Source organism: Trichomycterus rosablanca, chromosome 21 (assembly GCF_030014385.1).
Source record: "Trichomycterus rosablanca isolate fTriRos1 chromosome 21, fTriRos1.hap1, whole genome shotgun sequence".
Classification (NCBI taxonomy): Eukaryota; Metazoa; Chordata; class Actinopteri; order Siluriformes; family Trichomycteridae; genus Trichomycterus; species Trichomycterus rosablanca.
Window position 1 is genome coordinate 19,409,016 of NC_086008.1, and position 15,484 is coordinate 19,424,499.

General features: G+C 43.9%; 2 protein-coding genes across 3 annotated transcripts in view; both read right to left on the reverse strand.

The window, feature by feature from the left end:
- Nucleotides 1–2,937, reverse strand: part of bmp2k (BMP2 inducible kinase) — a 60,194-nt gene extending 57,257 nt beyond the window's left edge. For both annotated transcript variants that reach the window (XM_063017943.1, XM_063017942.1), the window contains exon 1: nt 2,146–2,937. In XM_063017943.1, the coding sequence (XP_062874013.1) occupies nt 2,146–2,305 (160 nt within the window). In that variant the 5' untranslated portion in view covers nt 2,306–2,937. The remainder of the gene's footprint in view (nt 1–2,145) is intronic.
- A 2,958-nt stretch (nt 2,938–5,895) lies between these two features.
- The window catches only part of fras1 (Fraser extracellular matrix complex subunit 1), a 119,526-nt gene continuing 109,937 nt past the window's right edge, over nt 5,896–15,484 (reverse strand). Inside the window, exons 66-74 of the mRNA XM_063017944.1 lie at nt 15,224–15,438; nt 14,311–14,461; nt 13,940–14,047; nt 12,844–13,003; nt 12,641–12,757; nt 11,477–11,643; nt 10,464–10,669; nt 10,218–10,364; nt 5,896–8,733 (exon numbers count right to left, since the gene is read on the reverse strand). Coding sequence (XP_062874014.1) covers nt 8,191–8,733; nt 10,218–10,364; nt 10,464–10,669; nt 11,477–11,643; nt 12,641–12,757; nt 12,844–13,003; nt 13,940–14,047; nt 14,311–14,461; nt 15,224–15,438 — 1,814 coding nt within the window. The 3' untranslated portion in view covers nt 5,896–8,190. The remainder of the gene's footprint in view (nt 8,734–10,217; nt 10,365–10,463; nt 10,670–11,476; nt 11,644–12,640; nt 12,758–12,843; nt 13,004–13,939; nt 14,048–14,310; nt 14,462–15,223; nt 15,439–15,484) is intronic.

Genomic DNA, 15,484 nt, shown 5'->3' on the forward strand with positions numbered 1-15,484 from the left:
CTAATTAGTGCATTTCAGCTCGGACCGGGTGTCTGCTCGACAACAATCACGTGCAAACAAGGAACTTTTGGTTCCTTTTTTTTAAGTTACGTCTATGAAAGTTTGGTGGGGGGTGAAGAGGCCATGGTGTCAGGTGGAAAATAGAGCAAACGATTAATGAATAGTAATTATATATATATGGAGGTTTAGCAGTAAATAAAATAAATAAACTTAAAAAGAGCCTCACAGTGAAGATAAATCGGAGCAGCGCGCGCACGTGTGTGTGTTTGTGCTTTTAGAAGAGACGCTTTGTTCACAGTATCGCTATAAGTGATTCATTGATTCATGAGTTGATTCGTTTTATGTGAAGCGTAAGTTTCTATTCTCGGTTATCTCTCCGTGTTTACTGTTATTAATTAAATGTCGTGGTTTTAAATAAACACCAGCTACTACACAACATTCTGTGTGACTCTCTTACATTAAAAAGCTTCATTAACCTGCTATTACCACAGATCTGTAACCGAGTCAGACTCGTTCCGTCTAAGGAGCTAAAAGTTCAGCCGATGATTCTGAACTAACGAATTTGGTAATGAATAAACGTTTGCCTCTGATTGGCTCTGTAACGTTTTCTGTTCTCATCTACATCACAAGTAAGAACCGCTCACGATTTACCAAAGTGAACCAGGAGTTTATATAACGTGCTGATAGAATCGACTCAGATGTGACCGGGTTGAATTATCTTTTTAAAGTAAATATTACAATCAGCAAAATTACATCGTATGTATGATGCACAACGTTAATGATGTTATTTTAGGTCATGAAGAGCTTTCACGATGGTTTCTGTACGATGGTTGATGAATGGTGATGTGATGGTTGGTGCTTCGTAGCTCAAAGTCTGGATCAATCCACTGAGCTGTTAACTTAACGTGATCTTTATATATCACACGATCGGATCGGCTACTTTTAGGAAATATCGTCCGATCGCCGATAGCATATTTTGATCAAAAATCGGCCGATACCGATTCATAGCCGATCGATCGTTCCATCTCTAATATATATATATACACACACCAATCATGCATAACATTAACACATTGTCCAGTTTATCGGCTTCACTTACCATATAGAAGCACTTTGTAGTTCTACAATTACTGACTGTAGTCCATCTGTTTCTCTGCATGCTTTGTTACCCCCTTTCATGCTGTTCTTCAATGGTCAGGACCCCCACAGGACCACTACAGAGCAGGTATTATTTAGGTGGTGGATCATTCTCAGCACTGCAGTGACACTGACATGGTGGTGGTGTGTTAGTGTGTGTTGTGCTGGTATGAGTGGATCAGACACAGCAGCGCTGCTGGAGTTTTTGAATACCGTGTCCACTCACTGTCCACTCTATTAGACACTCCTACCTAGTCGGTCCACCTTGTAGATGTAAAGTCAGAGACGATCGCTCATCTATCGCTGCTGTTTGAGTCGGTCATCTTCTAGACCTTCATCAGTGGTCACAGGACGCCGCCCACGGGGCGCTGTCGGCTGGATATTTTTGGTTGGTGGACTATTCTCAGTCCAGCAGTGACAGTGAGGTGTTTAAAAACTCCAGCAGCGCTGCTGTGTCTGATCCACTCACACCAGCACAACACACACTAACACACCACCACCATCAATCGTCAGTGTCACTGCAGTGCTGAGAATGATCCACCACCGAAATAATACCTGCTCCGTGGTGGTCCTGTGGGGGTCCTGACCGTCGAAGAACAGCATGAAAGGGGGCAAACAAAGCATGCAGAGACACAGATGGACTACAGTCAGTAATTGTAGAACTACAAAGTGCTTCCATATGGTAAGTGAAGCCGATAAACTGGACACTGTGTGTAGAAACAAGGAGGTGGTTTTAATGTTATGACTGATCGGTGTATACTGTATACACTGCAGTTTGGCGTCCCGTCCAGGGTGTTACCACCCCCCACCCTATGCCTTCCGCCAACCCACCTGCCCTGGGTGTTCTTTATTTCCAGTTCTGAAAGTTGGCAACCCTACCGGTATTTCCAAGCTGAAACCAGCAAGAGTATCGCGATATGAGGTTCGATATACCGTCCAAATCCTACTTTTTGAACCCCAAACTTGAGGCAAAGTTTAAGACTTGATTTGAAGCGATCTGCACCATACCTTCAGCGATCAGTTCCTCCACGGTCACTTGGTATCGACCGATGGAGAAGACCTTCCCAGTATAGTTGGTAACTCCACCACCAGAACCAGCGCCCGAGCCTCCTCCTCCTCCTCCCAGTCCTCCGCTCTCCGACCTCGGCATGCGCGAAAACTTCTTCATCCTCGCCTTTAATACTTCTGCCTGGGCTGAAACGACTTCTCAAGAAGTGAGACGAACTTCTAGCTTCTCATCTCCGCCGTCTTACGAGTTCTGACGAGCTGACGGGTCTCAGTGAAACGCCATGAGACACACGCCAAATGCGCAGATTCTATTCTGCGTAAATGCCGCGCAGCTCGGCTAGTGGATAACAACTCCGTTATCGGTGGGATTTTTACGCTAGTTTGGTTAACTCATATAGTAAACAAAGCAGCCCGCAACTCGCACAAATATGTCGTTTTAAATGGTAAATAAACTCCCAAGTTTAGTAATAAACAACCGAAATACAGTAAATAAATACTAAAAGTAAAAAAAGTGGGTGTGTAGGTTGGTTAGCCGTTAGCAGTCCGCAGTAGCAACAACGGCTAGCAAGACGCCTCCTCACTTCCCCTTTCTGTTAGCAACCTAGCGTGCTAGCCGGCACAAACGTCCACTAGCAGGGCAGGGGCATGAGCAGGGGCAGTTCCTCCCCCTACAACATACCCCAACCGAGTCCAGTTCCCCTCATTAATCCCAGTCCAGTTAGGCAACAATTTCCAGTCATTTCCAGCATAATAACTGGAACAGTTTCCACACAGCGCTTTGTGGAGTGGGACGTTTGTTATTGCTCAACACAGAGCAGAGCAGCCTGAGCATGAGTCTCTCCAGCATGGTGGAGGTGATTGGTGAACAGGAACTGGTTTCTGGGTCTGATTGGGCACTCCAGCTGGCAGTCTGTCTGATCTCAGCCTCCTGTCTGAGTTTGGTTGGACGACATGGGTCGCCAACGAAGTGAATGAACAGAGAACTGGGCACTGGACCAATTCCGCCTGACTGGACTGTGCCAAGGCTTAAGTGGTCGATCATATGGTCTCTCCTGAAGCAGTTCTGGCCCACACACACTGATCAGCCATAACATTAAAACCACACTGTCCATTTTATCAGGAGCACTTTGTAGTTCTACAATTACTGACTGTAGTCCATGTTTCTCTGCATACTTGTTTAGCCTGCTTTCACCCTGTTCTTCAATAATCAGGACTCCCACAGGACCACCACAGAGCAGGTATTATTTAAGTGGTGGATCATTCTCAGCCCTGCACTGACACTGACATGGTGGTGGTGTGTTAGTGTGTGTTGTGCTGGTATGAGTGGATCAGACACAGCAGTCCTGCTGGAGTTTTTAAACACCGTGTCCACTCGTTTACATTTACATTTTCAGCATTTAGCAGACGCTTTTATCCAAAGCGACTTACACAATGAGCAATTGAGGGTTAAGGGCCTTGCGCAGGGACCCAACAGTGGCGGGGCTTGAACCGGCTTGAACTGTTTACTAGTCCAGTACCTTAACCACTGAGCTATCACTGGCCACTCACTGACCACTCTATTAGACACTCCTACCTAGTCGGTCCACCTTGTAGATGTAAAGTCAGAGACGATCGCTCATCTATCGCTGCTGTTTGAGTCGGTCATCTTCTAGACCTTGGTGGACTATTCTTAGTCCAGCAGTGACTCCAGCAGCACTGCTGTGTCTGATCCACTCATACCAGCACAACACACACTAACACACCACCACCACCATGTCATTGTCACTGCAGTGCCGAGGAATGATCCACCACCTAAATAATACCTGCTCTATATATACAGTGTATCACGAAAGTGAGTACACCCCTCACATTTCTGCAAATATTTCATTATATCTTTTCATGGGACAACACTATAGACATGAAACTTGGATATAAGTTAGAGTAGTCAGTGTACAGCTTGTATAGCAGTGTAGATTTACTGTCTTCTGAAAATAACTCAACACACAGCCATTAATGTCTAAATAGCTGGCAACATAAGTGAGTACACCCCACAGTGAACATGTCCAAATTGTGCCCAAAGTGTCAATATTTTGTGTGACCACCATTATTATCACTGCCTTAACCCTCCTGGGCATGGAATTCACCAGAGCTGCACAGGTTGCTACTGGAATCCTCTTCCACTCCTCCGTGATGACATCACGGAGCTGGTGGATGTTAGACACCTTAAACTCCTCCACCTTCCACTTGAGGATGCGCCACAGGTGCTCAATTGGGTTTAGTCCATCACCTTTACCTTCAGCTTCCTTAGCAAGGCAGTTGTCATCTTGGTGGTTGTGTTTGGGGTCGTTATCCTGTTGGAAAACTGCCATGAGGCCCTGTTTTCGAAGGAAGGGGATCATGCTCTGTTTCGGAATGTCACAGTACATGTTGGAATTCATGTTTCCCTCAATGAACTGCAGCTCCCCAGTGCCAGCAACACTCATGCAGCCCAAGACCATGATGCTACCACCACCATGCTTGACTGTAGGTAAGATACAGTTGTCTTGGTACTTCTCACCAGGGCGCCGCCACACATGCTGGACACCATCTGAGCCAAACAAGTTTATCTTGGTCTCGTCAGACCACAGGGCATTCCAGTAATCCATGTTCTTGGACTGCTTGTCTTCAGCAAACTGTTTGCTGGCTTTCTTGTGCGTCAGCTTCCTTCTGGGATGACGACCATGCAGACCGAGTTGATGCAGTGTGCGGTGTATGGTCTGAGCACTGACAGGCTGACGTCCCGCGTCTTCAACCTCTGCAGCAATGCTGGCAGCACTCATGTGTCTATTTTTTAAAGCCAACCTCTGGATATGACGCCGAACACGTGGACTCGACTTCTTTGGTCGACCCTGGCGAAGCCTGTTCCGAGTGGAACCTGTCCTGGAAAACCGCTGTATGACCTTGGCAACCATGCTGTAGCTCAGTTTCAGGGTGTTAGCAATCTTCTTATAGCCCAGGCCATCTTTGTGGAGAGCAACAATTATATTTCTCACATCCTCAGAGAGTTCTTTGCCATGAGGTGCCATGTTGAATATCCAGTGGCCAGTATGAGAGAATTGTACCCAAAACACCAAATTTAACAGCCCTGCTCCCCATTTACACCTGGGACCTTGACACATGACACCAGGGAGGGACAACGACACATTTGGGCACAATTTGGACATGTTCACTGTGGGGTGTACTCACTTATGTTGCCAGCTATTTAGACATTAATGGCTGTGTGTTGAGTTATTTTCAGAAGACAGTAAATCTACACTGCTATACAAGCTGTACACTGACTACTCTAAGTTATATCCAAGTTTCATGTCTATAGTGTTGTCCCATGAAAAGATATAATGAAATATTTGCAGAAATGTGAGGGGTGTACTCACTTTCGTGATACACTGTATATATATATATGTGCACAAGGCAAGTTCATATGTGGATCAGTTTTTGTGTACGAAGAGCAACACACTGATCAACGTGTTATCCCTCGACTACGAGAGGTCGTAAGTGCATCAGTTATGAGGAGTAGCCGGATAGCAGAAAGAGCTTATATACCAGATTTCCACCCTTTTGGACGCTCAAAGAAGCTTTAAGGGGAGGAAGATTTTAATGTGATGATGATGTGAAAGCAGCGGCGCATTAGTGGCTACACGTTCAACCTAAAATATTTGTCCTATGTTGCCTGTTCATAAATTCAACTTGAAACAGGGCAAACTGGGGGGGAAAAAACAGAAAGACCGAGAGCACTTTTATATTCAGATGTCTTTTTTATTAATAAAAAGGCACATACTGTAGTACACATCAAAAGCAACATTATTTTCCCCACATACAATAGCACCAAAAATATGTTCTCTTCAGTGATCCACGGGCACTCGAACAAATTATAATTCAAATGTGTAGACAAACATGTTGTAGACGATGCGCTGTGCTGTGCTGTGGGTTCCGAACGAGCACCATGTGATCCGTAAAGTCAAAAACACAACACTGGATGTGCGGGCTGGTAATACATAGAATAACATACAGTAATACATAGTGTGAGATAATATGCTGAGAATCTCGTCGACATCAGAACGTACCGTATATACAGTGCAACGACTTCAATCCACAGGGTTTGAATAAAGTAAGAAGTAAAAACAGTGTAGCGACAAAACATCGGTGCAAAACTGGCTCTACTGTACTGTACGTTCTACAGGCAGCGATATTTGTAATTTGGATTCGAATAAAGAAAATCGCACTTGGAATATTAGCATGGCACAAAGGTGATCGAGAAATAGAATCCAGGGCAGAAGGATGACCATCACGTCACCACGTAATTGCACTTTAAAAACGTTTCGGCACGCAGCCTGTGCTTAACACTTAACGTAACACGGAGGACGGGGGGGCGTTCGCTTGAAGTCCCGAAGTGGCCGAGCTACCACGGGCCGCTGTGTCGTCGCGACGGCTACGCTCACACTTCAGGTCAAATTCTCCCCAGCCTTTTCTGCACCACGGAACGCTTTCATATAAGATATAATTTCACGGACCGGTGGGGGCGGGAGGATTTAAAATAGAAGAACTATAGAATGTAAAATCAGCATAAATCCTGAGCTTTTTTGCTCCCACCTAGTGGTGATTGGGGACAATAACACCCAAAGAGTATTGTAAATTGAATTGCTCTTGTAGCGATCTCTAATCATTTATTCTTTCTGTGTGGCCCGGTAATAAATGCCCACAGACTGGTACCGGTCCGCGGCCCGGTGGTTGGGGACCACTGTGCTATACGACAGAAAGTATTCGGACACCCGAACCAAATGGCAATAAAATAGACAGAGTGACCTCTGTGTTTAGAAGACCAGACAATCTTCTGGCAAGCGCTCTCCATAGTTTTTGAAGTATGGCTGTGGGAATTTGTGCCCATTCAGTCAAACGATTGGACAGGTGTGGGTCGACAAAGCCTCAGTTGATGTTCCGGGTCATTCCAGAGCTGTTCAGTCTTGCTGAAGTCAATGGAGTTTCTTTTTTCCCCCCCAATCTGGTCGTATCCAGTCACCCGATTGCATTACGCTTCCTCTCTACTGATGTCGACCTCCACTCTGACCGAGTAGAGCCGTGACAAACACGCGCCCCCTCCGACCTGCACGAAGGCGAGTTCATATGTGATCAGCTTTGTGTACGGAGAGCCACACCCTGATCACATTATCCCCCGTCTCTGTGCAGGCGGCATCAATCAGCCAGCAGAGGTCGTGATTGCATCAGTTATGAGGAATCCCCTCCGGCATCCCCCTTTGAACAACAACCAATCATTGTTCTTCGCGTAGGCGGTAGCAGAGCTGTCGGCTCTGGTGTGCCAGCGTGTTTCTATCATTTTAAATCAAGCTTTTATTTACATCTTTACAGGGCTTGCTTTGTGCACAGGGGTGCAGTCATGCTGGAACTGGAAAGGGCCTTCCCTAAACTTGCTGTGAAGTCGGAAGCATGTACAGTCATTTCCTTTATACAACTGCTTCACTACACCTGTTAGCAATCGCTGTGGCTGCAACAAATCCTAATACTTTTGTCCATATAGTGAATGTGATTCTGAGATCCTACACATTTGGCAATGAGCCGAAGCATACAGCCAAAACAACACTGAAGTGGGTTAAAAACGTCCTTAAGTGACCGATGGCTGGCCGATCAACCTTGGTATCAGTGTATACCAGAAAAAAGATAATACGAGCGACCTAAAGGACTAAATCGGGATAAAGGATCAAACCTTGCAGCGCAAACGTAGCCAACAAAAGCGGCGTTTGGTGAAATGAATCTAAAAGACGCGAACTGAGAATCGGACTGAGATGGTTCGAGCTGAGGTAGCTCAGTTGCAAAATCCTTGAAGCTGCATAGCTGTAAAACACACGTTCCCTTTCTCTCCCTCTTACCGCCGTATAAAAATACATTATATTTATTAATACAAACCAATAAAAAATACAACAAAATACGTTTGTTTTTCGTGTAGTTTTTTTTTACAATTTCTTATTAAATACAAGGTTTTTATTTATTTATTTATTTTTTTGGGGGGGGCACAGATCAGACTTCAGTGCCGTCGTTGAGATTGTTGTGCAGTTTGACCTCCAGGTTGACCCGCTTGACCTTGACCCCGTTGACCTTGCAGGTCTCGTCGCCCTGGCTGAACAGGTTGACGTTGCGCTTGCCGTTCAGGTTCTTCTCCGTGCGCTCGACGTCCACCTTGGTGTTCAGCGGGTACTCCTCCGCCCTGTGCTTACCCGCCTTCCCGCCGCCCCTCCTCCTGCATTTCACGAACAGGAAGTAGGAAGCCGCGAGCAGCACGAGGAGCAAGACGACGGCGGCCAGTCCGCCCCCGACCGAGCTCCCGGTGTGCCGGTCGAAGGTGGCCGCGGGCTCGGGTTCCAGCCTCAGAGCCTTCATGTTGGTTCCGTTCTTCACCTTTTCCCCCTCGTTGTCGTAGATGAGAGACTCGTCCAGGACGGACTGCGAGGACAGGTCGCGTTTGAGGGCTAAGCTGGCGGAACGACGCACTCTGGGGCTGGATACGGAGTCCGGCCCGATTACGTAGATCACCTGGAGGTACCACTGATGCCCCGCTTCCACCTGGTAAGGAAAAAGAACACAGATCTCACTCATGTTACTTAAAATTCTGGCACCTGACCCAACCCTCGTTTTTTATATTTATTTATTTATTATTATTTTACTTATTATTTTTTTATGTGACTTCTCCCAGTTTAGCGTAGCCCAATTCCCAATTCGTCCATACTTCGGTGGTCATGCACTGATGGTTCGGTGATTCGGTGCATCCCTTACAGTGAGTCCTTATACAGTGTCGAAGGCCCCACACCCTTTTTTTAATTTGCTCTTTTCCCACCCGGCAGTCTGCTGCAGGCACTGCTGATCATGCCCACTAGGGGGGGCGCCAAACTGACCAATAGCAGAGCTGAGATTCAAACTCATTTTGGGGAGTTCATTAGCAGACGCTTTTATCCGAAGCGACTTACAGTACTGTGACAGTATACTGTCTAAGCAATTGAGAGTTAAGGGCCTTGCTCAAGGGCCCAACAGCAGCAACCTGACAGTGGCGGGACTTGAACCAGCAACCTTCTGATTACTAGTCCAGAACCTTAACCTTTTTGTGAGAGAAGTTTCAGACGGAATGAACAGAACCCCTGTTGCTATTTTAGCTGGGTTCATATGGAGATCCGTATCGCGCACGGAGAGCCACGCACTGATCTCCATCATCTCCTGTTTTATTGTGCGGACGCCATCGATCAGCCAGAAGAGGTCGTAATTGCAGCAGATATGAGGAACAAACCCCCCCCCCTCCGCCCAAGGCCCTCCCATCCCTGGACAAGCCAATCATCGTCTGTGTAGCTGGTTAGTAGGGATGTAACGATGCACCACAAGACAGTTAAAAATCGATTCACATGTGTAACGATTCAAATCGGTTTACATGTATAATAAATCGATATTCACTTTAAACAGCAGAAAAACCTCACCTGGTTGACGTCACTACATGGTTGCCAGGTTCGGAATTTTCCAGCCAAATTTTTTTATGTGAGGTTACTTTATTTATTTGTATTATTCATTTATTTATTTAATGTGGGATTTATTTTATTTCAGTTTTTTTTTTTACACGAAAAGGGAAATGTGCAGAATTGTTTTGCATAGTTTGTACCTACCTCAGAAATAAAAGGACGATCATTATTTAGATAAATAAAAGATAAGCACGAATACAGTATTTTATTTTATTAAAGAGAAATATATCGTGAATCGCATGGCATCGTGGGTGGAGTGTATCGTTACATCCTTACTGCTTAGTGTAATTTACTGCTTTGTCACCCGTGTGCTCCACTTTCGATCAACTGGGGCATTTTGGCTTGATTTAAAGATGGTCAGTATGTACTGAAATGCCACACAGATGCTTGGGAAGATAAATATGACACGTTTATGACTAGGTATGACACGCCAGCACATAAATGAAAAACAGAACGGCCGAGATGCTGCCAGGTTTTCCGAGGACACGGAAAATTTCAGACACGTGACTGGCTGACACCCAGATTGAAACACGCGACCGCACCGACCTTATAGAGGGCGTCGACCTTCATGGTGAAGCCGTCCACGCCGGGCATCGAGATCATGGACTGAAGCTCGGGGATGTCCGAGGCGAAGCTGGCTTCGAACGGGACGTCGTGGAAGTACCGGTCACACACGTCCGGCTGCTTCCGATCCTACACACAATAAAAGTGTTTATTTTATAAGCTGCTCCGAGGGATTCTGATCTGACCAGATTTGCCAGCCAGAGGGCACAGATGTTTGTGTGGGTTTACCAGCAGCAGGAAGCGGTGTTTGAGGTGCCTGTTGGGCTGGATGCACCCGTACTGAGGCCCCTCGTTGTACAGAGTCCCCGTGGGGTCGAAAAAGGGGACGTAGCCGTCGCGGCCGGTACACAGGTAGACCTTCTCCAGCTGCAGCTTGTAGGCCGAGTTGAGATTCTGATCAGGATTCCACAGCACCCGGCCGTACATGGTCTGACCTGTGGATCGATATTAAGTTATTTTACAGTTCACCTCACTTGCACGTCTTTGGACTGTTGGAGGAGACCGGAGCTCCCGGAGGAAACCCACACAGACACGGAAAGAACATGCAAACTCCACACTGGGAATCGAACCCAGGACCTTCTTGCAGTGACCTCCTACCCGCATTTACGATATACAATTTCATTTTACAGCCTAGCCATTAGGAGGTGCATTTTTCGGTGCAGGTCACGAGCCCGGATAGAAATAGGAGAGTTTGCGGCATTTTGTGGACGCTTTTATCCAAAGCGACTTACAATTATGTCTATATACAATTTGAGCAATCAAGGGTTAAGGGCCTTGCTCAAGAGTCCAACAGTGGCAACCTGGCAGTGGTGGGGCTTGAACCGGCAACCTTCTGTTTACTGGTCCAGTACTTTAACCATTAGGGTCAAGGGCCTTGCTCAGGGGCCCAAATTTACATTTCGTTTGCAGCATTTAGCAGATGCTTTTATAAAAAAAGCGACTTACAATTATGTCTGTATACAATTCGAGCTATGAAGGGTGTAGGGCCTTGCTCAGGGGCCCAACAGTAGGGGTGATGGTGAGGTTTGAACCGGCAACCAATCCATCGCAGGGCACCAAGCCTCCCAGAGACAGCCAATCATGTCTGTATAGATGGCAATTCAATTCAAGCGATTTAAGGGCCTTGCTCAAGGGCCCCAATGTGGCAACTTGGCGGTGACGGGGCTTCAACCAGCAACCATCTGATTACTAGTCCAGTACCTTACTGCCCTTAGCATGAATCAAAGTGACGGCAGTTTTACCCATGGAGAAAGCTCCTTTGTAGTCCATCTCAGCCATGGACACGTCTGTAGTAGCAGGATCCATCATGAACATCTTCTCGTTGTTGCACAGCTGGAACTCGGTGTTGAGCGAGTACACCACTGGAACGGGGCGGTTCGTCTGCTGGAACGCGATGGGCAGCAAGAACCTACAGAGAGAGTCCGGAGAAGAGAACGCAGTGGACTTAAAAAACACTGGACGTCATCGAGTAACGTCCTGCTACGCTAATTCTGCCTCATCTTCACCTGCTTTATCCTGATCTACTCCAAACAGCCTGTACAGGTCAAGTAAAACATCTACAGACACTAGTGAAGGGGAATGTAAACTGAATATTTGGAAAACCTTAAGGGTTTTGGGTCAAAACAGACCAGCCATTGGGAGGTAACCCTGTCCCAAGCCCGGACAGAAATACGAGGGTCGAGTCAGGAAGAAACTGGTCTGGTATGCGGATCAGAATATAAATACTGGAGCAGCTGAAAGAAATTGTTTACTATTTTTACCATCACTTTATTCTGGTCAGTGTTGCAGAGGGTCCGGTTGCAGAGGGTCCGACAATCTTACAGGACTGATAGCATTGCTGGGGATTTGAACCCTGTATGCCAGTGGTAGTGGACGAGCAAAATCTACCCATGTGCCACCCGACTTCAAGAAATGATTATTATTGTTATTATTTATAGCATTGACATCACTAATGATAAATATAAATGATATATATAAATGATATATATAAATGATATATATATATATATATATATATATACATATCTTAATAAAACAAAAACACTTAAAATAATACTTAAAAAATAAATATAATTACATAAATAAATATAAAAATAATATTTATATCATTTAAAATAATATAATAATCTAAAATAATAATAATAATAGTATAATCAAAATAAAAATACATACTACAAATAAATAAAAATCTAAAATAATAACAATATAATAAATACACTATAATAATAATAATAAAAACAATTCATAATAAAATGTAATAAATAAATAAATACTCTATACTTAAATAATCAATACATTCACAAAATCTATAACTATTACAAATACATGTACCTGTACCTCTGAATTTAGCATGAGAAGATGCTATGACATGTCCATGGCTGAGATGGACTAACACAGGAACTTACTTTTCAGGAGCATGAGCGGTGCAGGACAGAGGCTTGTCTCCAGGATCGATCCACGGCTGAGTGGGCTGCACCGTACAGGGAATCAGAAACACTGTGTACTCTCCCGAATAGTCCTTCCTGCAGCACACAGGAAATAAAGCATTATCCTCAAGAAGCTACAAACACCAGGCTGATCTGGAAGCGACGGGGTCTGTGGTTTGTACCGGCTGTAGGAGCTGGTGGCCCTCCAGAGCTGGTAGGGGGAGTCGAAGGTCTGTGCGCTCCACACCAGCTGCAGGTCAAAGTCCATTCCTCCGAGGTGATCCGGGGCCATCAGGTGGGATTTGTGCCCGGGCAGGGTGTGGTGTTCCGGGACAAACTGGCCTACAGAGTAAACAGATGTTTTATATCTTGATACAACACAACGCAAACGTGTCAATACGCTACAATCTTAAATAAAATAAGAAGATAAAAATGTGAAAATATAAAAAATGTGTAAATACAAATATATATTGTTTAAAACTTACAATAATTAAAAACTGAGACTATAAAAATTTTCTGAGACTATAATTAAATAATAAAATATTTATATTATCTAAAATAATAACAAATGAGGAAAAATAATAATAGTATAATTTAAATAAAAAATAACAAACAAAAGATTCTATGTTATGTAAAATAATAAATTAATAAATGAATAATAGTAATAGCGAGAAATATAAACCTTAGATAAAAGAAAAACAATAAAAATGTGAAAATATAAAAAATATATATTTTATCAAAATAAAAAATAATGAAATGTGACAAAACTGTATTGATTATATAATTAAATAATAAAATATTTATATTATAAAAAAATAACAGAAAAATAATAAAAGTATAATTAAAATGAAAATATATAATAATTACTAAAAAATTATAAACAAAATATTCTATATTATCTACAATACCAAAATAATAAATAAATAACAGTAATAGCAATAAAAATAATAATACAACAAAATGCAAATTTGTCGAAACACCTTAAATAAAATAAATAAATAAAAATGTGAAAATACAAAAAAATGTGTAAGAAATTATATATTTTAAAAAAATGTGTATTTTCTGAGACGCTATAATTAAATAATGAAATAGTAATAGTGATAAGGATAAAGCTAATAGTAATTTTAATAATAGTAATAATAATACTAATAACAATAATAATAATATTAATAACAATAACAATAATAAAACTCAATGAATAAAATATTCTATACTTTTATAATCAATACATTTATAAAACTTGTCTATAATTCTTATAAATCTATGTAATTATTGTACCTCTGAATTTAGCATGAGTTTTAAACTCGATTACTAGCCGCCCATCCTCCCTGATGAAGATCCGAATGATCTGCAGTCTGGCTGAGAGCACGCTGTCCGTCTGTATGCCTGCGAAGGGGGAAGGAACACAGATACGTTAGTGTTAATCAGAGGAGCTAAACGCTTCAGCAACTCCGACCCAGAGCTTAGCGTGTCTCTCTGAATGTGACGCATTTCTCTGAGACTCTATTACAGGCAGGTGCAAAGAAGCGGCCTGTGACAGCGCACGTTCTAGTATGGGTATGTTTCAGGCCTACTATTGTCATAATAATACTGAAAACAATATTAATGTTGATTTTAATAACATACACACATATGTACAGTATACACACCTGTCCTCCACAGAACCGTATCGTAGAAGAAGGAGAACTCCATCTCTGTATGGTGTTCCAGGGAGGCCCAGCCCCGAGGAGCTGTCACGTAGATATAGGACACGTGAAGTGGAACCTGCACGGTTAGAAACGACTGTGCAGAGTCTCTCACCTATACAGACACACAGAAACAAACACCATCCATTAAATACTGAACTAAACCAACACAAACAAATCATGTGAAACAAATCAGACTCTGCACGTGCTGTAAACAAGAGAGGAGGGTAGATTCGCATGGCAGACACTCCCTTAAACCCCGTCTTATTCGCCCATACTTCAGTGTATTCGCATGTGAGGCCAGTCTTGCGCATGGAGAGTCATGCACTGAAGTCCACGTTCCTCCACTTCTGTCCAGTCGCCTCAGGCTACTAAGACCCCACACCCTTTTTAGTCTGGTCTTTTCCCACCCAGCAGACTAGTGGCCAATTATGTCTGCTGCAGGCTCTGCCAATTGTGGCCGCTAGGGGGCGCCCAACCGACTGGTCGCAGCATCATCTGGGCGGCCTAACTCGAAATATTATCTATGTGACATCTACATTAATGTACCTGAACTTCTGGATAGACGTGGCGGCTCCAGAGAAACTCCAAAGGCATGTTGGGAAAATAAATTAGTGAATTTTTTCACTGATTTCAGAGGGAAGTGTGTATGCCTAATCTGTATAGGCTCCCGGCCAGGTGTTAGCAGAGCTGAGAATCGAATATATATATAATACAGTATATATAATATATATAATACTCTCTGGCCCGTCATTGCATGTTTTTTCTACACCTGGCCACCCAACAAGAAGAGTTTAGACACCCCAGTCCTAATGCAATATGCAAACGATTGACCTGCTATACTGGTGTAGCTACAAAAAAACAGATGGGCACGAACCTGGAAGTCAGCAGTGACCGACCCCCCACAGACATCGATCAGCTCGGTCATGTCGTAATACGCGTCGAACGTCCAGATGCAGCTTTTCAGGTTAAGATGCTTGTACAGCTGGATGGTTTTGGGCTCACGGACGCCGGGGTTGAACTGGTAGGGCCGATCGAACCCAGGGCCCAGAGATATGCTGTCGTAGGAAACGTCGTCCAGGAATCCAGTTTCTACACAGAAGAAAAACATGAGTGGTGGTCTGTAATTATCGTCCAC